This window comes from Rhopilema esculentum, chromosome 8, assembly GCF_057945365.1.
Source record: "Rhopilema esculentum isolate cy_ngs chromosome 8, ASM5794536v1, whole genome shotgun sequence".
Taxonomy (NCBI): Eukaryota; Metazoa; Cnidaria; class Scyphozoa; order Rhizostomeae; family Rhizostomatidae; genus Rhopilema; species Rhopilema esculentum.
The window spans coordinates 8,256,670-8,278,928 of record NC_142822.1 but is presented as its reverse complement, the minus strand read 5'-3'; the positions used below and the strand labels follow the sequence as shown (position 1 = coordinate 8,278,928).

General features: G+C 36.4%; 1 protein-coding gene across 2 annotated transcripts; it reads left to right on the top strand.

The window, feature by feature from the left end:
• The first annotated feature begins 1,326 nt into the window (after positions 1-1,326).
• LOC135694446 (uncharacterized) lies at positions 1,327-21,364 on the top strand. Of its 2 annotated transcripts, none has more exons than XM_065213194.2 (14): positions 1,327-1,427; positions 8,798-8,859; positions 9,327-9,400; positions 10,637-10,834; positions 11,309-11,407; positions 12,228-12,283; positions 12,818-12,906; positions 15,735-16,108; positions 17,107-17,295; positions 17,866-17,967; positions 18,506-18,558; positions 19,381-19,478; positions 19,679-19,789; positions 21,105-21,364. In XM_065213194.2, exons 3-14 carry the CDS (start codon positions 9,350-9,352, stop codon positions 21,155-21,157), a joined length of 1,473 nt encoding a protein of 490 aa, XP_065069266.2. In that variant the 5' UTR covers positions 1,327-1,427; positions 8,798-8,859; positions 9,327-9,349; the 3' UTR covers positions 21,158-21,364. The 2 variants fall into 2 exon arrangements, with proteins under 2 accessions (XP_065069266.2, XP_088965992.1); XM_089109866.1 differs by lacking the exon at positions 1,327-1,427 and having other exon boundaries at positions 8,514-8,859; positions 15,735-15,847; positions 15,884-16,108.
• Positions 21,365-22,259: the final 895 nt, after the last annotated feature.

The following is a 22,259-nucleotide window of genomic DNA, read 5'->3' as shown; positions in this document are numbered from 1 at the left end:
ATTTCAAAATATTTCTTCCAGTCATTTTCTAGAAATCGTTTAAAAATTCTGCTATTTTTAACGCATACTTTTAGTGCATTAGATTAATTCCAGTCTTAAAATGGATTTCATTACTTTGTAATAGGGAAAATAATCCACCCTATCGTTGTATTGTCGAGACAAATTAGTCCTTCCATGAGAAATGAAGCAAAGAGACAAAATCTACAGTCCCCCACATGAGGACAGGGACGCAAATAAAACAATTTTTCATGGGGGTGTCAGGACAAGTTGGACCGACTCACCTACAAAATTGACTGTCTCTTAGAAGCCAATCCAAGCAGATAAACTAAATAAGAATGTGTCAAGAACATGTTTAGGGAACTTTCAAGAGACCCTACGATGTGGTAGAGTGACGGTTTTGTTCTCTTTGTAACTGTTGTGTTCATTTGGCACCTTGGAGGGGAATCCAAAGCGCCAGATAAAATATTTACCTTTGTTTTGCTAAACTTGTACTTTCTAACTTGTGTTTTGCTAAACTTGTAGAAAATGCGTTTCTAACATATCTTTAAATGCATCATGTCATTTGATACAAAATGAAGTGAATATTCCATCGAACTTTAAAGAAATATTATTAAAGTCCAAACAAAACGCAACCGTTAAGAAAATTAGGCCCAACCCAACTTTCTTGTCAAAATCAATGTATGCCTCTTGAAAAGAAGCCTGAGGTATCTACGCGTTAGAAACATGAAGTCAATGTTTTGAGTTAAAAGTCATCTGTTTAATTTATCCTTTATGAAAAAACCTAATAAGAGCTGGTTTCATTATGTTTTAGCTTTTAATGCACTTTTTAGCGTTATTTCTTGTTATCTTGTGCACTTAAAACTGTACGTTCGTGGAAGTGACTTGAGATATAACATATAGACTAATCTAGGATAAAGCAATTAAACAACCAAATTGTCTGTTAATTAGGTCTCTGAAGGCTAGCAGAGCCAAAGAGACTCATTGAAAATCAAAATTTTCCCTGAAAAGGGGTCATGAGTCTGGACACCCTAAACACAGACTGTCCCCTGACACCCTAAACACAGTCTGTGTGCACTATAAGGGCTGTGTTCTCAGCACAAAAGAATTTAACTGTTAGTTTCCTGACAATCCTCTAAAAATCGATTAATTTTTTCGCCCCTGGGAACAGTATAAATGTTTTGTCTGGATAATACAGTACTGAAGGGCACAAAGACGGGTCAGGCCGCCACTGATTATGCTTCAGTTTTGAAAAACAAGTCGTCAATAAAACAATGGAAGAACAGTATAGAAGCTATATGTTTTACTTGATTGCACATCAGCCTAATCAAGTCATTTTGCTCCTCGGTTCAGTTGATGAGGCTTCATGTGTTTCTATATTACTCCTCCTTGATACTTTTGGACATCTTTGTGCACCAAAAGCCCAGCAGGTAAGCATTCAGCATAAGCTAAAAACTGCTGAAATTATATTCTTTAGCTAGAAACTTTAAATGAGTTTTTGTATGAAACTTTTAGCAAGGGTAGAAATATTCTTAGACTGCCATATTAATATTCATTGCCATATTAATACTAGGCCCGTGTTCTGCATATGTTTGGTTAGTTAAACGTCGTGTTTAATTGATTAAAATAGTAGGCAGGGCATTCCTCTCAACCATCGACCGCATTGCCTAACCTTTGTTTTCTCGGCTGATTATGGAACTATATGGTATAACGAATAATTTAAGCCCTTACAACATTTTCAAAAATTCATCTAAGTCACGTTACCGATGACGTCAAAAATGTTCTGTTTCCTAGACTGAAAATCATTGTAACTTTTTAAGTATACGTCTGACTTCAATATAGCCACTAGATTCGGGCTCGCCTGAAAGAAAGCTTTCCAATGATATATACAAATCACTTTTTTAACGATGTCAGTAATTTTCAATTATGACGTCATCATTTTCAAAATGGCCGTCGACCAGCGAGCTGACTCTAATTTTGCTAGGCACAATTTGGCATTATCGCAATTTGACATCATGCATGATTTTGCTTGACACTTTCTTATAACGGAGAAGAAGCTGTTCTTTCGCCATCCACAGTTTTTCGTTATTATTATTTTCATTTTACTGATTAAACCTAAAATAATTGTTTCCGAAGACCGGATCTGAAGCCGTCGGTACAAAATCGAGCTTTGCACAAAGGCCAAGGGCTTATATTATTGGCATTGCCAGGAGGCAGGAGGAAACAATTATTATATGGTTTATTACTTTAAAGCCTTTGTTTAATATCCCTGACAGGGCTAAATAACTTGCCAATCACTCATAAGATGCCTGTCTATCAAGTATGCAAGGAATACCTTGATTCTTTCTTAGGTTTGTTCTTGACATATTTCATGTTTTTGTTCATGCGGATGAAATGAGGGAGGCAAAGATAAACAAAATTATGTGAACGAATGTTGACTTGTATAGTCAGGTCAAGGTGCTGATGGGTTGCTTGTATAGTCAGGTCAGATTGATGCAAAAAACTGTTGACACTTGAAAATCGTCAAAAAACTGAAAAGTGTCTGCTTTGTTGAGCATGGTAGCAGCTGTGCAGAAAAGCAACACTAAGCTACTTTTGCAAGCAGTGCGAAATATGATTCTGCTTACATTTACATTGAATCACATCAACTATGCCCGCTACTGTACATACCAACATCTGCTTCTCCATTGCACTTGGAAATTTCAAAACAAATTCTCTGCAATTCATTGCGATTTACATACAGAGCTAAAGGGATACTATTTAACCAAGAAGCTTAAGGGCCTGCAGGTCCATACAGGGACTTCAGCAAACTTTAATGCGGTTAACACTTGGATTACTACGTCTCACACTCATAGCAAGTTTAGAGACGCTCTGAAGCAATACTTTTTCGCAAAGTCATCATTAATTCACAAGTACAGCATTCCAGGTGGGACAAAGCTCCTTCAGAAGCATAATGATAGCCTTGGGGAATTCTTCGAAGCTATGACACAAATCGGTTTTCTGTTGCTCCTGCAAAGTCGACTTCAACTGGTGAAGAATTAGATCAATAAAGTTCTACTGACCTCCTTGCAGCGTCGATCATAGGAGAAGAGAATATGCATCGCTTCACAAATGATCGCCTAATTAATGGCAGCGTTTAATGCTTCACGCCGATCAAGAAAACAAAGCTGAAGACAGATCTGGAAAAGCTGCAGCAATTACCGTGGTCAAGGAACACAAAACAGGCCTTTAACTATTCATTTTGGAAGGAAGGAGGAGGCAGGAAGTCTGCAAGAGGTGTTTACTCATCCCATTACAACCATTCCTCTTTCAATTGCTATCGCTACAGCTGGTTTAACTTTGTGTCAGTCAAACAAAGTAACTTTGCAACGACTCTTGCTCGAAGATTGGCAATGGATCAAAGACATGCCTCCTAAGTCTGCCGTTTGGATAGTAGACGGAGTGGTAGCAGTTCGCTCCATCAAACCGATGCCAACGTACCGAGCACGGATGCACAGCCTTATCAAATTTGTTGCTCCTGAAGCTGGGTATAAGCTGGTGAACCTGGGCAAGAGGTCATTTAGAAGTGTATTACCAAAACATGTTGCAAGGATATAAATGCCACGAGCTCCTGTATCGAAATTAGAAGCAAATTGATTTTATAAGAATGATTTTTGAAGGAAGACACATTGGGCTTTTGCTTTTCTCGATGTTAAACGCAAATGGTTCCCATTTCGGAAGAGATCTTTGCCTCAATCTACAGGCTTTAAATGCTTTATCTGGGTGTAATTCTAAATCCTATTTCCGCAACGTAGGAAAGGTAAGGTTGCTGAAGACAGTCATGAAGAGCCCGCGATACCTTGAACTGCTTGACAGCCTTGGAGAAGAAAAAGTGGTTAGTGATAGCGATAAGATTTTCAGAAGTTTGTTCAAATGGTAATGTATTCTGGTAAGGTCAAGAGAAGCTATGTGGAAACAAGACTAAAAATGTACAACAAAATGAAACTAACATTAAACTACTTCCTGATTCACATTCCTAGAAGATAGCCATTCTGAGAGCGCGCAGGGAAACCTACTGCCGGTTGCGTTGCATAGAGCCATCCGTCAATACTTTCTTTCGAAAGATGTGGCTGGAAATGTTCTTCTGAAGAGTCTTCCTTGAAATCTTTTTGCTTCACGTGTCCCCTGCTGCCTCCTTCTTTGAAGTCAAGACGGAAAAACAAGAACAGACTTTCAGAAAGCGTTGGGGCAGATGTCGAAAGTGGCAGTGAAAATCTCCCTGCTCCAAAGAAATGCAAAAGATGTACAGGGGTACCAAAATAGGCCCGTAGTGTCGACGAAATCAGTGCTAGTAACGAATACAAGGAAACAACAGACCAGGTAGACTCTGACCTAAGTAGCCCTGAACTTTCTGATGAACTGGAGAGCGAATGGGAAGTTTATGGCATCAGTTCTTCAGGTTCTGGCGGTAAATGGATTTGAGGCGAATATATATGTACCTTGAAACGTTAAATTAAGTGATTCAGAATAACTACCTGACAAAACATTGCCACAAAACGATCCAGAAATGCGTTTGATTAGATCAGAGCTTTTGTCTTAAAATGTACTGTTCGACGGCCATTTTGAAAGTGATGATGTCATCATTGAAAATTGCTGACATCGTTAAAATAGTGATGTGTATATATCATTGGAAAGCTTTCCTTCAAGCAAGCCCGAATCTAGCGTTTATATCGAAGTCAGACGTATACTCAAGAAGTTACAATGATTTTTGGTAAAGGAAACATAGTTTTTTTGACGTCATCGGTAACGTGACTTTGATGAATTTTTGAAAATGTTGTAAGGGCTTAAATTATTCGTTATACCATATAATTCTATAATCAGCCGAGAAAACAAAGGTTAGGCAATGCGGTCGATGGTTGAGAGGAATGCCCTGCCTATAGTTTATCGTGCACGTTCAGAAATGGGACTGACTTTCTGATGCAACTGGTTGCACATTTCGGTGCAATTTGCTTGCAGCTTTCTAATTGTCACTTTCATTCATATTTTGATGAGATACAGATAAGCTAGCTATTTGATGTTATCAGCTATCGATCCCCTATCAATTTTAGCCAAAGGCTGCAACAGCTGCAAACGCGGCTCTTATCGCCTAAGTTTTCTTGAAAGGAGCCAGAATATCCGAGTGCAAAATTTTTTTCACGTAACGGTTCATTAGGGTCCCGTTCACACGATACCGGATTCATTTCGTATCGGATCGTTTTTCATATCGGATAGGCCTTCTGTTCACACGATGACGCTTGAAACCGATACACTTCGTATCGTTTTTGCGGAGTCAAACCATTCCGCTGTGAATGTTGAATGGAATCATATTGGATCGCTTTTGAGCTCGTGTGAACGCATGAATCCAATTCCAATATGGTTTCGCTCCGGAACCTCTATTTCGAGAAAGGCAGCTTCGCTTTCGGGGTTCTTAAAAACAGTTTGGCACTCTTTAAAAATGACAGTGGATCGCTAATAAATATACTCCTTGCGATGATGATGAGGTTCACAAGAATAATGCAAAGGAAAATTAGATTGTTTGAAAATTGATTTCGAAATACTTCTTCTTCAAAGCAAACCGGCGTATCAGTTCCGTTACATCAAAGAATGCATTCAATCAGAAAAAGAGCAAAACAACGAACAGCATACCACGTTGCTATGCAACTGCTTCAAGACAATAGATTTTTTGGAGCAGTGTTGAAGGGTTTAGCTTCACCATGGTTAAGCGTCACCATGTGAACAGAAGTGAATCCGATACGAAATGAATCTGGTATCGTGTGAACAGAGCTTGGATATTCGTATCGGATTGGGTCAGTGAATCCGATTATGAAATGAATCCGGTATCGTGTGAACAGGGCCTAAAATTTAAAATTTTTATTCAGACAGTGAGATTTAGGCATTTCGTGCCTTAAAAGTTTTTGTTTACCACGGTTCGGATCATACGTCACTAACTGGACGTTTTCTCTTTTCAACGGTACACTTTGCCGAGGTCTCTTTTTTATAAGAACACGCTTTTTAAGAACCCCGAGTTTCCCAAAAAATACCAACAATGACACAGCGTAAGAGCTTTCCAAGCCTTTGATGAATAATTAAAGAAAAACTCATTGTTTTTGAAATTTTTCAGTCATGCTGACAAATAAGAGCAGATTTGATCAGCAAATCAACCGTGCTACTAAAATTGTCTTCAAAGAAATTTTTTAGGAAACAGCTGATTGCAGTGGCGGATTATAGCGCCCCTTTTTGGAAATTGTGCGCCCCTTTTGAAGAATGAGAATCAGGTGAAAAAGTTTCTGAAAGCAATAGGTTAATTTGCTTCAAGGATTACTCAAAAGTTATGTTGTTTATTCCGAAAATGGTTCTGAAGTTGTTGTATACAGCGTTCTCTCATCATCAATTTTTGAAAATTTTTCAGCGCCCCGACTACGAACTGCCTCTCCCTCAAGTTTGCCTTGGATCCGCCCCTGGCTGATTGGATAAAAAGGAAAAAGTAAATATTAAAATAAGAGCAACATTTAGAACAGCCAAGCCTCATGTTATCCAGAAAAAGTATATCGATCTTCGCCCAAAAAATTACCTGGTTCTTATAAGAAAAATGGTGTATTGTAACGACACGGCTTATTGTATTTTGCGAGAATTTTCGCATAATGCGAAAATGCGAAATTTCGCAAAATACAAGTTCGAGGTGGTATTTTGTAAAATGCGAAAACTGATTCTAAAAACTTTATTTGCCCAGATCAACGACAGAAAACAAGCAATTCATATTCAGGGCGACTCTGTTCATGCAAATAGCTTAGTTCATGTCCCATTTAACGTTAGATAACTCATGGACACATTTTGGAAAATGGTTCAAAAACCAACCACACCAAGGCCATGAACGGCCAAATTGTGAATTGCCCATTCCAGCGAAAGACGATAACAGTAAGCATCCCGGTGCTTGCTAATTGGTAATTGGTAAATACCCAACGTTCTGCGTGTTCTGTGTTGTTTTAGGAGTAATTTACGCCTTTATGCACAAGGCCTATTTTCCTGCTTCCTTCCCGGTGTATCATTGCCATAAAAAGAAGAATTTTGATCTTATCCGCCGTTGCCGTATTTTTGAGAATTTCTGTCTACAAAGAACTCACGTTTGTAAAACCCACCTTTTAAGAGGTTTCACAGTATGTAGTGTTCTAGTCAGAAAGGCCAATTGAGAATTGCAATTGAGGCTAGTCGTCCAATTGAGGCTCACGAATGACGCAAAATTAACTTGAACTCAAATACAAGCATATCAAACATAAACATCTGAGATATTATCAGTTTTTTAATATTCAACACAGTTTTCGAGTTATTGAGCGTCAAAGTTAGCCGCCGAACATTTTCCGAGCACGAACGAGTTTTCTCGAGCCTTCCGCAAAATCGTGACGTCACAAACACTATGTTCAAATCACTTGGGCAGCACGACAGTCTGGAAGCCCTTACTTTTGTGATTTTGCGGAAGAGCATTTCGACAACCTGGCTGGAAAATAGATTTATAACTCCTTTGCAAAACTTCCATAATAAGATTTGCAAGAATATTGTAGTATTCAACGCGTTTGAGGCCCTTCCTCCGTCTTGTAGGACCCAGTGTGTGGCGGGCCAACATATCAAATAAAGGAAGCGATAAAAAAATGGCAGGATTTTTGAGTTTCTAGAAACCTGAGTAAAATACTTTCATTTTGTAAAATACGGCTGCTGTTTTACTAATTTATCAGGGCTGCTGATAAATTTCGAATATATGATCCTGAATAACTTAAATTTATGTTGTATTTCGGCATGATCTTTATTCAATCACATGAAAGATTTTTAGGGGTTAAGAATCTGGTACGATCGAGTCATTATTTGCAAGAAAAGAACTTCGTATAAATTTCAACTCCCAGGCCGATCCACCCCTGTAACTCGGATGAGCCAATGAGTTTGCAAACCCAAAACAACGTTCATGATTTATTTGGATGCAGAAATAACATATCAAAGTAATAATATTTTGGATAGATTCATGATAAAATGAAAAAAATCAAACATTCGTACGCATGATTAACTTCAGAATTGATAATTTCTTCGAGCAGCGAAAAATGCCTATTCCTTCCAAACTTGAATTCTTTCCTATCATAACGCAGTACCAGCCAGCACATATCCTTCGTACATTTCATTAGCCTCGAATTTCATGTATCTTGGATCAAAGGCTACATAGATCTCCTCGAATAGTAACTGAACAAGATGAACTGGACTGTCGTGATTTGCATACAAGGAATAAAAACATGGTGTTTGTGACGTCACGCGCACTGGGTCACATGGAATGCCGACAATGGTCGTGCATTCGACGATAATTTCGTAACCCGAAAACTTGCAATTTAGATTCCATGCATCGTTTTTGCATTATATCAAAAAATAGTTTTGCGTGTCAGTTCACCTGCAATTTTCCCTCCCACCACACTTCAAAGACAAGCAGAGCGGAAGCCATCTATAGCCTAATTGTTTGCGGTGGCAATTTAAAATGGGAAAACCTGCGAGGGAGAGTTAATGTACCTGCCAAAAATCTATTGCCATAATACCGCAGCTATTGTTAAAATCAATGCAATTACTTACATTAAGATAATTATTTCCTCGGATTTTCTCAGTCCACGGAGATTCTGGCTATGAGTGAATAGAATGCGTAGTAAAAAACAAGTCTCTACAAAATCAAGGGATTATCCAACTTGAAGACCCTGACGTGCTGTTTACCACTTTGGATAGCAATAACATTTGAAACAACGCTTCTTGTTTCATACAGGGAATAGAGCATCAACTCAGGTACTGCGCTGCCACCTGCTAATCTTTTAAGACAAGTCCCAGGCAAGTGAATGTTTCTTTTTCTATTGAACTTCATAGTAAATGACATATTTCCGTATCTTGCTCATTCTTATTCGTGATCCACCTTCTAATTTCCTTTCATTTCGAAACATCTACAGCTTCTCTAGCGAAATATTAAAAGTTACATCTTTTTACTAATAAAAAGACGCTCGTTTCCTCCAAAGACCAAACGATTTGGTTCGACAAATTAGTGTTAACCTGTTCCCAAAGAGAGAATTATTGAATGTTCTGGCACAATTAACACGTTCCAATACTCTTCTCCTTAATACCATCTTCGGTAAACACATTATGACACTAAAGTGATCGAAGCATGTATTGAAACTAATACTGTTGTGTTCTTAGTTTTACGCGTGTGAAAGCAATGGCTGATTAGCAATTCCTAATTATTGAACTAAAAGCAATAATCTTTTTGCACTAACGTTGTATCAATAGCTTCTGTTTACCTTCAGGTTTTCGAAGTTGCTTTTCTACAATGTTGTTAATTACAATTCTTATCAGCCTTGCGGCAAACATCCGGACGCAAGTAAGTGCATTTTGTTTTTCACTTGTAAAATCTGTTAAAGACTTTCAGCAAGGGTTGATAAATTCAACCTAATTCTAAGCGAACCAGGGTTAGTTTGATAATGACGCATGCGTAACATAAAAAATTGAAGGTGAGGAAAAACAAAATGACGATGGTCAACGTCTATATTGTTTGTGAACTTTGCAAAATACAATTAATCGACTTTAAAAACAATTATTCCAAGCGCTGTCTTCGTACAGTGAGAAAACTTCGTATTCGCGCTTTGCTTTGTTTAGCATTTGGCGCCATTTCTTTCACTGCGCATGCGTTATGAAGAAACTAACCCAGGCTCGCCCTTGGGCAAACCTACCTTCAGAGATGCGTCAAAACCCACCTCCCTTCCATTTCAAATGCTTTAGCTTTAATTACAACAAATCGTAGTCTTTCTAACAGGCTACGATAATGATCAAGCAAAATATTCTTTTCACTTCCTGTATCTGAGTATGAAACGATTCTTAATTTAAACGACTTGGAAATATGCTTCATGATTAAGAAAAGCACCACACTCAAAAGGTTCAAGTTTTTGAAACCAAGATTTTGTTATCAATAGAAAGAAATCATAGGGCTTTCGGGCCAAAGGCGATGGCCAAAATCATCAGCCAAAATCGATATTTATAATGGGCAGCCATTCCCCCACATTACGATAGTACGGCCTTCATTTGCACCACAACACTTTTCTGTCACTCATTTTATTTTTTCAATTGTGACCTAGCCAGTTATCGATTTTTTTCGATAAAAAAGAGCGGAATAGAAGAAAACTTTGGGAGCAGAGGCGCAGGGTTTTATCTGATCAGCGACGACTTGGTAGGAGTACGCTTTCCTCCCATGCATGGCCACCAAAAGCCGACGACCAATAAAAGGACTTTTCAAAACTCTTATGACAACTGTACAATAGTTGTATTTGTATTTGTTTCTACCCAGCTAATTAGTTTCTAGAACGCTGAGAAGCTATGCTTTTTGAGCAGTGTCCTGGTCTTTCCTCTCGATGTGACCACACTTCATGATCCCTACACCTAGAATAACAGAACGCTGATGACTTCCCTTACTCTGGGTAGAAGTATGGTTTTGTCAGGGACTCGAACCCCAAAACCTTTGATCTGTAGTCCGTGGTCCTAACCGCTGAGTAATCATCATATATAGACTTGCTGCTGGCTAATGAAGACACAATTCTTAAGAAAAACGATTTCTTGTTCTTAGGAAATCACAACAACTGGGTGTGGTACCACAAAGGCCTGCATTAAGGAGCCAACATCGTGCACAACAAGCGCAAACTGTCAATTCCTCGCTACGTGGAAACGCAAGACTGGTGACGATAGCACTATGGAATTTGAAATTAGCTCAAATGCTGCTACCGGTTGGGTTGCTCTGGGTTTCAACGCTGTCGGGCCACAAATGGTGCGTTTTCTCTAATAACCTATCAGGCTACTAGACAATAACGATTTACAAATTGAGATGATACAAGTCCAAATAAGGGAACCATTGCAAAATATCTGAAAAAGTAGCAAGAAATGAAAATTATACTTCTTCCGGCCTTAGCAGGGAAGTTGAGCCCCCTTATAAGCCCCCTTATAAGCTCCTTGTAATTATGCACCCATAATTACAACAAGATTTCATTGTTATTTAAGAAGTATACTCTAGACCATTATATATTTATAAATCCTATATACAATTGGTGAAGTTTTTTTTGAATTATCAAAATCGATCTGGATAAAAGGAATTAAAGAAATTCGATAATATCGAATTCGTAACTAACTATCATTTTATGTTAATCTTAAAAAACATTTTTGATTACCCCACGAAACTTCTATTCAACAATGGAAGCCTGTTTTGCTGAGGTTGCCTGCTGTAGAAATAATTTTTTCTTTTTAGGTATCAACCAAAGGGGAAATTTGCTACATTAGTGGTTCCCAGAAAATTCTAAAAGGATTTCACGCAACATCGAAATCTAGGCCAAGTTTTCAGTCCCCGGTAAGTACTAAAAAAGAAAGTCAGATATTATCTAAAATTCCAAAATAGGGGAATATCTTTATGATGTTAACTTGACATAAAAATTGTATTTCACATGAAAAATCAGTTTTTGGATTGACAGATTATGCAAAAATTCACTGCTCTAGCGTGAATCACAGGGCGTCTGGGAGAGGGGACTGATCCCCCCAATAATTGTGAAACTGAGCTGTATTTCCTTTAAAAATGTGTACTGAATACGGCAGCCCCCTCCCCAATATAAATTTCGTTCCGACAGCACTGAATTACGCATAAATTTACCTACTGAAATTGATTCTGCATTAAAACTATCCATCGTGTGAAGACATGAAAAATCTATGAGGCACTATAAAATAGGAACACTATAAAATTTACAAAGGATGTTCTTGAAAGCATTTGAAATGCTTGTATGGGAACCATACTGGTACTTCAAATTTTTACATAAATTCTACTTTTGAATTTTTAGATACAAATGATATGTTTTTTGTCATCGTCGCCATTTTTTCTGATGTTTCTATTTCAAACTTTCAATACCACACGTTGGTTGCTTTATCGTCATTGTTGCAGTTTTTATACACATTGCCAGTAACCTTTGCACTAAGTTGAAAGTTTTTTCCTATCAGAATGATACTAAAAAAAATTTCAAACAGCCTTTGAAACCAAACAAAGGTCATTTACTGGGTTTGAAAATATGGAATGTTTATATATATATATATAATCTTCTGCGATTTTTTTAGATGCCAACTCTCTTATTTTATTTTAAAATATATAAGTACTTCTTTAACACATCCATTAATTTTCACAGGCCAGCAATACCATGATGCAAAGCTTGGAAGTAATCAATGGAGCCATTATTTGCAGGTATCATATATAAATAAAGATATGATTGAAAATTTCCCCATGCCCCAGAGCAGAGCGGGACACCAAAAAAGTTTTCAGAATTTAAAATTGCAGGTCAACAATTGTAAGACAAAAATTGTAGGTTTAAAATTGCGGGACAAAAATTTTAGGTTTAAAATTGTAGGTTGAAAATTATAGGTTGAAATTTTTGTTCAAACTGTCGGTCAAAAATTGAAGGTGAAAAATTTTAGAACTAAAGCCGTTAGTTAAAAACTGTAGGTTATGAACTTTTGGCTAAAATATTCAGTCAAAAATTGAAAATTAGAAGAAAAATTGAGAGACAAAAACTGCACGTTAAAAATTGCAAGTTATAAATTTTTGGTAAAAATTGGCGATCAAAGATTGACGGTCAAATATTATAGGTCAAATTTGTAGGTCAAATTGTTGGTCAAAATAATTTCCATAAATATATCTGGAAAACTGTGAGTCAAATCTGTATGTCAAAAGGTTTAGGTCTAGCAGATAGAAATAAAAACTGAATTACTTTATTTTCAGGTTCTCTCGACCCCTCGTAGGATCAGATTATCAGAACTCCATTACCTCCTCTATTTACCCAATCTTTGCTTCTGGAGACATCTCCTCCGGTAAGTTACTTTCAATACTTCGTTGCTGCCATATGATGCAAATACGCCTTGCTATCAGTTTCTGTAATTGATTTCCCGAGATCTCTCTCCCTGGGTCTTCATTATAGTGCAGAAGTATTAGCTATCCGGATTTATTTTCCACGAGGCGACAACGTATTGTACAAGTGCGTTTATATCCAAGATTCCAAGTGTTTATGTTAAAAGCAAAAGTGAAGTACTCATAACTCGCTTATAAGTTAAACATAAAAAATTTTGGATAAGTAAACTTCGAACAAATTTTTTTTCAGAAAGAAACCTCTTGAACGTTTTTTCATGACATGTCAGGCGATTTAAAAAAAAATTCGGACAAAACAAAACACTCCTATAACATCTTAAATAGATTGTTGCACCATGTTAAAATTTCAAAAGCCTTTACGTCAGTGATTTAGTATTAAAAGTCACAAGGGTCGAAGAGGTTATCTCCACCATTTCAAAAGCTTTCGCTGTCATCTCCTTTTTGCAACAATGTCCACCATAGCAGATTAAAAGAGAAGGTACAAGGCCCACCTTACGGCATTTATTCAAAAAGATTGCAAATTTGGTGAAAGTAGCTTTTTGAACAAAACAAATATATCGATCTTAACTACAACGAAGATAATGAGGATGTTTTGTGCTTGCTAAATCAATTTAGTCTTTTTTCTTTCTTTATTTAAAGTTGGTACAATTTCTAGCTATGCATACTCAAGCTAATCAAAACCATCTAATTCAAATTACCAACGCTAAATATAATGTAAATCAAATGTAACCGATGTTGCATACGTATTCCTTGCAAAGATTACAAGTAAAAGTAAACGATGTAAATTCTGAGATTTTTTCTTTAATACTTGTAAAGTAGGGGACATTTGGCTACATCTGTATGATACGGTATTAAATCCATATATTTTGTAATGTGGTTCCGCTGTTTTGAATTGGGAGTTTATTAAATAATATAGGCATTCATTTATGGAAAATATTTCATCCATTAAAGGTGGATTCAAACCGTTAAATGTTTTCTAAATTTCTATAGGAAGATATTGTAAATTTTTCTTATGAAAAGTTATTGTTTTATCCTTTATTGAAAGTTGTTCAAAAGTTTATTCATAATCATCATGAGCTATTCTCATTGCTCCATCATGAATCCGGTTTATCCGGCTATTACTTTTCCTACTGCAAAACATCCAAATAAGAGGAAGATAATTAAAAAAAGGTAATATGACCTTACCTTTTTCCCAGCTACTTTACAGAAAACCTTAATATGTTCTTCTTCTAATCTAAGTTGATGGTCTAGTGTTACTCCGAAAAGTTTAACATTCTTACTTTCTATTATAGTAGAACCATTTATTTGAATTTTAGATTCCTCTAAATTGGATCGGCTGACTTTAAAAGTTATAAGCTTGTTTCTATCGCCATTGAGCACCAAACAATTTTCATAAAACCATTTATTAACAATAGCTGCTTTCGATTCTTAGTCGTCAGTTAGTTCACTCATATCAGTACTTGACAGACAAATTGTATTATCATCTGCATAGTTGCATAAGTTGCTTTTGTTCAAATGCAAAAAATATCGTTTATGCAAATATTGAAAAGCAACGGGCCTAGGATTGATCCTTGAGAAACTCCCCACTTTATTCCCATTTCATCGCTAGTTTATTTATTCTCGTTGTACTCTTTTATCTAGATAACTATACATAAATTCTATTGCGTTGTCGCTGAAGCCATAAGATTTAAATTTGGCCAGTAGAAGTATATGGGGGTAAACAATCAAATGCTCTTGATAAATCCATAAGCCTAGTTGACAAGATATGATACTGTTTCACTACCTCTTACAACACGTTCTGATTATGTGCTGAATGTTTGTGGGCAAAAAATTCCATTTTCTTTTAAAATAGGCTCGGACCGCAAAGAATTTTGCACGCAAATATTTTGGACGCGCCTATTGTCCGAAAGCATTAGCGTCCGAAATTTTTGGCATTTAATGTACATCCTAAGACATATACTGACCTTGGTATCTGAAGGTAAAATGGGCCTACGAAAACAAGCAGTGAGAGTAAGAGAACAATTAACGTTTAAAACGCTGGCTCTAGACTGGGTGCATATTTAGCAGACTTTTTGGAAGAATGTAAAAATTAATGATCAATCTAAATACAATTCTAAATGTGAATCAGATCAGAACGAAACAGAACTGATATAGTGGTGTATGGTGGACATGGACAAAGTGTTTTGCATTTTACTCAACAGACATTAAGTACACACTTTCTTACATGTTTTCTGTTGAGGCTCAATGTTCGTTCTGGATTATTCAATGTTTTATTTGATTCTTCTGCACTTACTTGATATGTATTGTTTCTAAGAATGCTAAATATCAGTGCCACGTTTAATTTTTAGCGGCACAGTTTTAAATCTACTTTGTTTTCAGTAGTTTTGAAAATAGATTTTCTTCTCTTGTTTTCATCTGGTCGTGTAATTTACGGCGTTCTTATTTTTGGAAATTTTCATCCCCAGTGTTTTTAGAAAGTTTCTTCTTATAAAGTGCGTAAGACATTTCATTGGAATATGTAAGGGTTGGTTACACAGTTGCTTTGTACCGAATCAGTACCATCAGCCAATTACCCCGCATCTCGACTTGAAATCCAATGCATTTTGAAGAAGCCAGAATAAAAAGTTGTTTAGATTCACAATTACAGAGTTCTGTAAACGCTGTACGTTGCTATAAATATCTTTTGCAAAAGAAATTTAGGGTTACGGTAGAGAAAAGTTTTTTTCATTCTCATTTTTTCTATGAAGTCCTATCCTTTACCTCTCCAAAACAGGAACAGTTCAATACCATAGTGCAAGAAAGGCGCTTGCAATGGTCAACTTCAGTGCCTTTACAAACAATGCCATGACAACATCATCATCATCAACAATACCAACAATAACAGCACAAGCAACATCAACAACAATATCAACAGCAACAGCAACAACATCAATTGCAACAGCAACAACATCAATTGCAACAGCAACAACAACTGCACCTCTCGCAATGACAACAGCAACAACGTCATCTGCCTATTCTGAAATGATAAAGGCGAATGCAGCAACGACAACAGTGGTTTCCCCAACCACTTCTTTTGCCGTGAGTTCAACATACAGCTCACCATCTATGCCATACAATACCACAACCCCAACGGCTCCTCCTTTAACGGTAAATAAGAACTTATAAAGTTAGCTTTCAAGTATCATTTACTCTGTCTGCCAATGGTCTTGGTACACTAACGCCAGTTTTCAAGTGCAAGTTTAACCATCCCCTCCCCCCTGTAAACAATATTCGTTTACCACAAAATGACGTAGGAGTTTAGGAAGAACATTTTGTCTGTGACGTATGTAATAGTTGTTTGAACCAGCAACATTATTCTGGAAGTTGGGGGTGCGGAAGTATTCGGGAAAAGAATTGACAACTATAAGAGCAATAGTGTTCCATGTACTTTTGGCAGGCATTGTAGCTATAATCTTAAATTTCCTATTTAACTTGTCTAACTACTGTTTCAAATTTTGTTGCAGGATCATTCGCTCTGTAGTCTCGTAATTTTCCTGGCATTTTTTGAAATTTTTTAACTTACAATCATAAATGTTACAAATTATTTTTGTCTTTGCTCTTCACAACAAATCATTTAAGGCCATCATGATAACTATTTTTCTACAAACATATTCAGAAATAGTTATTGAGAACGACTTAAGTCTGATTTATTGAAGAACTGTTTTATGATAAAAAAACTTTCAATCGACGCATTTTATGCAGTGACGTAACGGAGGCACCTGGTGCCCTAAGGAAAAATTGAGATAGGACCCCTGTTTACGGAATACAAGAACGTCCCATCAAAGCGCTATAGAGCATGTCAAACACAAATGCAAGAATTAAAAATAATAATTTTTCTCGTTTACTAGGGGGAGCTGAGTCATTAAAACTTCCGTTGAAGAACTTTCAAATTTTAAAAAATGAGGTGAAATTGAGCCTAGTCTGAAAAGCATATATATAAAAATTATTTTGGCCAGGGGTCTTAGTTATCGAACTAAAGTGTCCTAATATGCGATACGCCACTGATTTTATGGTTGATTCTTATTATAGTAGAAATGGTTATTTTGAGTTCAAATGCCTTTAGACTGAGATTTGAAACTAGTTAATCAAACAAATTTAATGCTTAGATCGATCTATCTACCTGTGGAAAGTCCAAAGGGTGCTTCAAGATTCCCAGTGGTTGCAACACTGTAAGTTCGTGCAGATTCGTAGTTACATGGATGCCTGATCAAGACAAAAAGCAAGTGCGTTTCGAATTAAAGGGCAGTGAAAATGCCTGGGTAGCATTTGGACTTAATGCCGGTGCAAGAGCAATGGTAAGTGCCATATCGATCGTGATTTACAACCAAATGTTGACTGCTAAAGAAGCTTAGAGAAAGGACATAAAGGGCTGTTTTCATCTTTGTGGTATTTAAAAGCTTTCACTTAGCTTAAACGATCCCCTAACAACAGTTTCTGTAAGAATACTTTAGCCACAACAAGTACACCAACATATTACGCCAAATTTAAGTAGAGAAAAAGGTCAATTAGAGAGACGGTATACAGTGTGTCCCAACGTAACTGTACAGTATGAAGGTTAAAAACAGATGCTGTGAAAGTTTCTGATAACTTTTCTCACAGGCAAACAAGAAACAGCAAGTCGGTACGGAACATTTTTTCAAACATACGTTGCCCGAATTTTCACACAAACCGCGTTGGTCTCTTGGCCCTTAGACACCTTGGCCCCATAGTCATGATGTAACTGCTTTATGCCATATATTCTTGACAATTGGTTGACTGAAATAGCGAATCAATAATTGGCCAGGGTCAGGCTTTGCGCTGTTGCAAATATGACATCCAGCAGATTGTGTTGCCTGACGTTCTTTAACTCATTTCTATCTATCTAGCCCGGCACATACGGTGAAATTTGCTACATGTCTGGTTCAACTGCAGTTGTGAAGGCTTTTAAAGCAACAGCAAGAACCTTACCAGCATTTTCTTCCTCACAGGTATATAAACCTTAAAAAATGTTTCCTTATATGTAATATTGCAGCTTCTTTTTTCTCTCAAAATCACAGCTTTTACTTTTGGTAAGGCTCTGAAATTTCAGTTAAGTTGGATCTATTTCAGATACAAATTAATTAAAATGGCAGCAAATGGGAATAACTTTGATGAATCTTAGGCGCATTCAATTTTCAAGACATATTCTTGTTGAAAAACTGTGAAAATAATGACTCATCTATATCTTTGTTAATTGTTATTTCTTATAAAAGCGTGCAGATTTCTGGTGACTTCAAGGATAACAGTTTTGTTTGAAATGCTGTCTTGATTTTGCCAAGTTTCGGAAACTTTTTGGGATGCCCTTATCTGCTTCGATGCAATTCTGATCCACTCCATACGCATCTAGGAATTCGATAAGTTGAATGTCGACATAGCTTTCCCATCTTGCCCTTTTTCTTCATTGGGTTGTATGACTCTTATGAAGACGGTTAGAGAGTAGTTACCTTCGTTCTCTTGTCTCTTACTGTACTTTTCCATTCGAAATAGCCAAATGGGATAACTGTGCATGGCTTCGCAAAATCAGGAGGAACAATTTGCAGGTAACAAACAGTTCATGTTTATTAAATTGAAAGCTTTTTGCTAAACTTCATGCTTTTGCAAAAAGACAAAAACCTAGAGCAGAAAATCTGGCAATTAACAAAGACACCAGAAGGACAAAAATTGAAGAATGGTGTTTTGGGTAGATAATGATATTAGGTTTTCTACAAAGCAAAATTCGTAACAGATCCGTTGCCTCTTGCAAATGGGGTTCAATTCGTCCTTACAGATACTTAAATTCGTTTCAATACACTTTCTGCGGGTTACCCTGGGTACCACAGCCACAATATTACGAGTGAAGAAATAGAAATCTAAGCGGAGAAGCGGAGAATGTCTAGCTGAGATAGACACTCCTCCACACTCCGCTTCTCCACTCCGTTCCGCGCTCGAATTTATGTGGTTCAATACAAGCTTTTCAATACAATACAAGGATTTAAGGCCATAACAAGTGAAAAGTCTAATTAGAAACTACTTGTGTCTGCTTTTTATAGAATTATTCAGCATCCTTACTTTTGTTCGTTCTGTCCTAAGAATGGTGATTAATAGCTTCGTTATTACTGGTAGCTTTTAACGGTTCGATTATAGATACGATATAACATACCTTTCAAACATAAAGGAGCTTCATGACAGAACAAAACATGCTGATAGCAAGTATATACAGCAAAACGCGTACAGCAAACCTGGACTGGGTACTAGCTATGAATATGATAACCTTTCATGCACAAACGAAGGAAAGAGTCATAATGAAACTGATAATTTTACAGTTACTGACTAGTTATTTCAGCCATGAGCTATTTTTTTATATTGAGCTGTTATACTTTCAGCTATACAAGACCATGGGTGAAGACAGACAATAGCTACAGCACTGAATTGAATAAAGAAGCATACATTATTGTTGCATCTGGAAATTCAGTCAACGGAGGTTGTAATTTGATTTGTTCTTAACTGCTCGCTATTTGACCCGATGCTGCTTTCTTTTCTCCGTCTAATATCTATTTCAATCAGAAGCTCCAGATTTTTTTCCAGTACATTAGGCACATCACTGCTTGCACCTTGTTTACGAAAACCCTGTTCTATAATTGGCTGAGACATTAAATGAAATTTTGATCTTTACGTCTCCAGGAGTGCCGTCTTACCACCTGACTGCTAAAGGCTCGTCAGGTTCAAAGTTCAACATGGCAAAAGCAATTGGAAACTCAAACAGCGCAAGCAAGAAAGAGACTAATCTTCTTGGTAAATATAATCATTCTTTACATAACCAATATTCTGTGGAAAAATAATTGATGCGCGTTCTTCTCCAAAATATAAAAAAGATGCCAAAGTTCTAAATGGCAATGATCACTGATTCATCCAGTGCTGTGAACATTAATCTTTGAAAATTGTTTTCTCATATGAATAATACATGTTATTAAAACCGATGTTTTTGCTTAGCCTTTTTTCCGACTTAAGAAGCAAAAAAACATTATCAATTAAGGAATAGAGAAGAAAAGGGGAGGTACTTACTACACAAATTGTCGTAATAGCGTTTTTGGCTTTTGGGGACAAATTGGTAGTTTTAATTCAATTTCAAGTACCTGAAATTAGGATATAAGGGTTCAAGAATATAAGAAGTTTTACAGCTTACTGGAAGCTTTTTATCTGACACTCCTCAGAGTGTAAACCGTCAGAATAAGGGTCCGAAAGAACACGATGGAAACTATACTCAGTTTTGGATTGAAATAGGCCAATCAGAAAAACGCAAGCACATGACCGGTATAGTTGTCCATTCAATAGCGTCGGCCTAAGTAAAGATTGAAATACTTGTATGAGGTATTTGCAGGCATCTTTATAAAAGTAAGAGTAGTGTATTGTTGAAAACATATACCTTTCACTGAAGTTTCATGGGCAATAACATGAATCCTTCAACTTCCTTACTACGCAAATAAACTCGTCATTGAATGTTGCTTTGTACTTACCAATAAAGTAAAGATCATAGGCCTTTTATAATGGGAAGCATACCACACAAGATCTAGCATTCCCCTTTCGATGCATAGCAGCCACAAGAAAAGCATCTTAGTTTGCAGACAATTAAGATGCAATTTAAAGAAAATATGTGCTATTGATTTCTTTTTCTACATTCATTATCATTTTGAATTATTTATACACAAAAATCCCTTCAGCTTACAACTAAATACCAAATAAGAAAATAAATACTCTAGTTACATTAATATAATTTATATACACTTAAAGCTAAATTATGCACAGTAATCTATCTTATAGCAGCTGTTCTTCCAGGGAGTCGTGTTTTATGTTGTGTTCAGCTCGTATAGTAACTTTTCAATTGCTTTTTGAATTTACTAAGTGTAGAGAGCTCTCTGATATTGGTGGGGATATTGTTCCAGGCTTTCAGGGCCGAATAGTGAAAGCATTTCTTGACGTATTCAAGGTTATTTCTTGGGATTTGTAGGTCCTTGCAATTCCTTGTTCTGTAGTTGGAGTGCTGGGTCCTATGATGATATTTACCCCAAAGGCTTTCGGGACTTATTCAACATTTCTCTTTTGTTTTAAGTTCTTGTGGCAGTTGGAACATCTTGCGCAATGCTTCTGGCACTGGTGATGTAGAAAGACTAACATGGTTGACTTACGACGAAAAGATACAGCTATTTATTTCATTTTAGTTTCTTATTAATGGGCTGTTAACTTGTATTTATTGTTTGTGTCTACCTGCAACTACTTTGTTTCTACTTAGAAATAAAAAAGTAAATAGATAGTCGAAGTAATGAGTTTGAAATATTTAATCAATGTCTTTATCATTAATGGTACTTCTTATTCAACAATTTTCATTGTGTTACTACTTAAGTCTCTGACTTGCAGTATCTAAACAAATGAGAGTGCATAGTTCCTTCAGATTAAGAATAATTGTACCAAAAAGGCTATGAACGTTACTAGAAACGATTGATTTCATGATAGCGAAGCTTTTGCAAATAAGGTCCCAGAAGGAGGTTTTGTTTGTCTATTTTTGTCTATTTTTGTAAAAAAGGTTTTGACCAATGAAATATTTCAGTTATCAATTCTGTTCCGCTTTCCATGCATTGTATTTCATTTTGTTGGTTAAATGATAAAATTAAAGTTATCAATGCTTTATTTCTTTGTCAAGGAATTTTTATTCTTACAGTTAAATTTTGGAAACCTTCTGGACCGCCGCCACTAGCATAAAATTTGATAATCTCTTTCTCTTTGTAAACTCTTTCCGGGAAAATTGAAAGTTTTTTGCGAAAACATATGTTTATTACTGATACCCTCTCCCCCTTTTTTAATTTTCTTCTTTGAAATCTTTCATGATTGCATGACTTGCACGAGCTGCTTAAATTTTTGTTTTTCTTATAGGGCTAAATGTATAGGGTAACTAAGGAATATGAAGTTTATTCATCTAGATATATTCAAAAAAGGTGCATCCCTATGATATACATTAAAGATTAAGGGACATTTCCCGCTAAACAAGCTATTTCCTACATTCAAATGGTTGCTCATCTCACAGGCATTTTGAAATTAAACTACCAGTATATATTTTTACTTAAACAAGCTAAAATTTTCAGTCTGACTCCTCCTCTCAAATCCAATTATTTTTGTATGAGCTATCCATATTATTAAACCGTGATCAGACGTTTCATAATCTGACTTAGCTTTCAGAATGCTTTCAGGAAAACACGTGCTATATAATATG

What these genes read in the sequence shown, in the direction of transcription:
- LOC135694446 (XM_065213194.2), top strand. Translation starts at nt 9,350, where the DNA reads ATGTTGTTAATTACAATTCTTATCAGCCTTGCGGCAAACATCCGGACG. An exon ending in AATGGAGCCATTATTTGCAG is followed by an intron (nt 12,284 to 12,817) that starts GTATCATATATA and finishes CTTTATTTTCAG; the next exon opens with GTTCTCTCGACCCCTCGTAG. An exon ending in CAGCATTTTCTTCCTCACAG is followed by an intron (nt 17,968 to 18,505) that starts GTATATAAACCT and finishes CATTCGAAATAG; the next exon opens with CCAAATGGGATAACTGTGCA.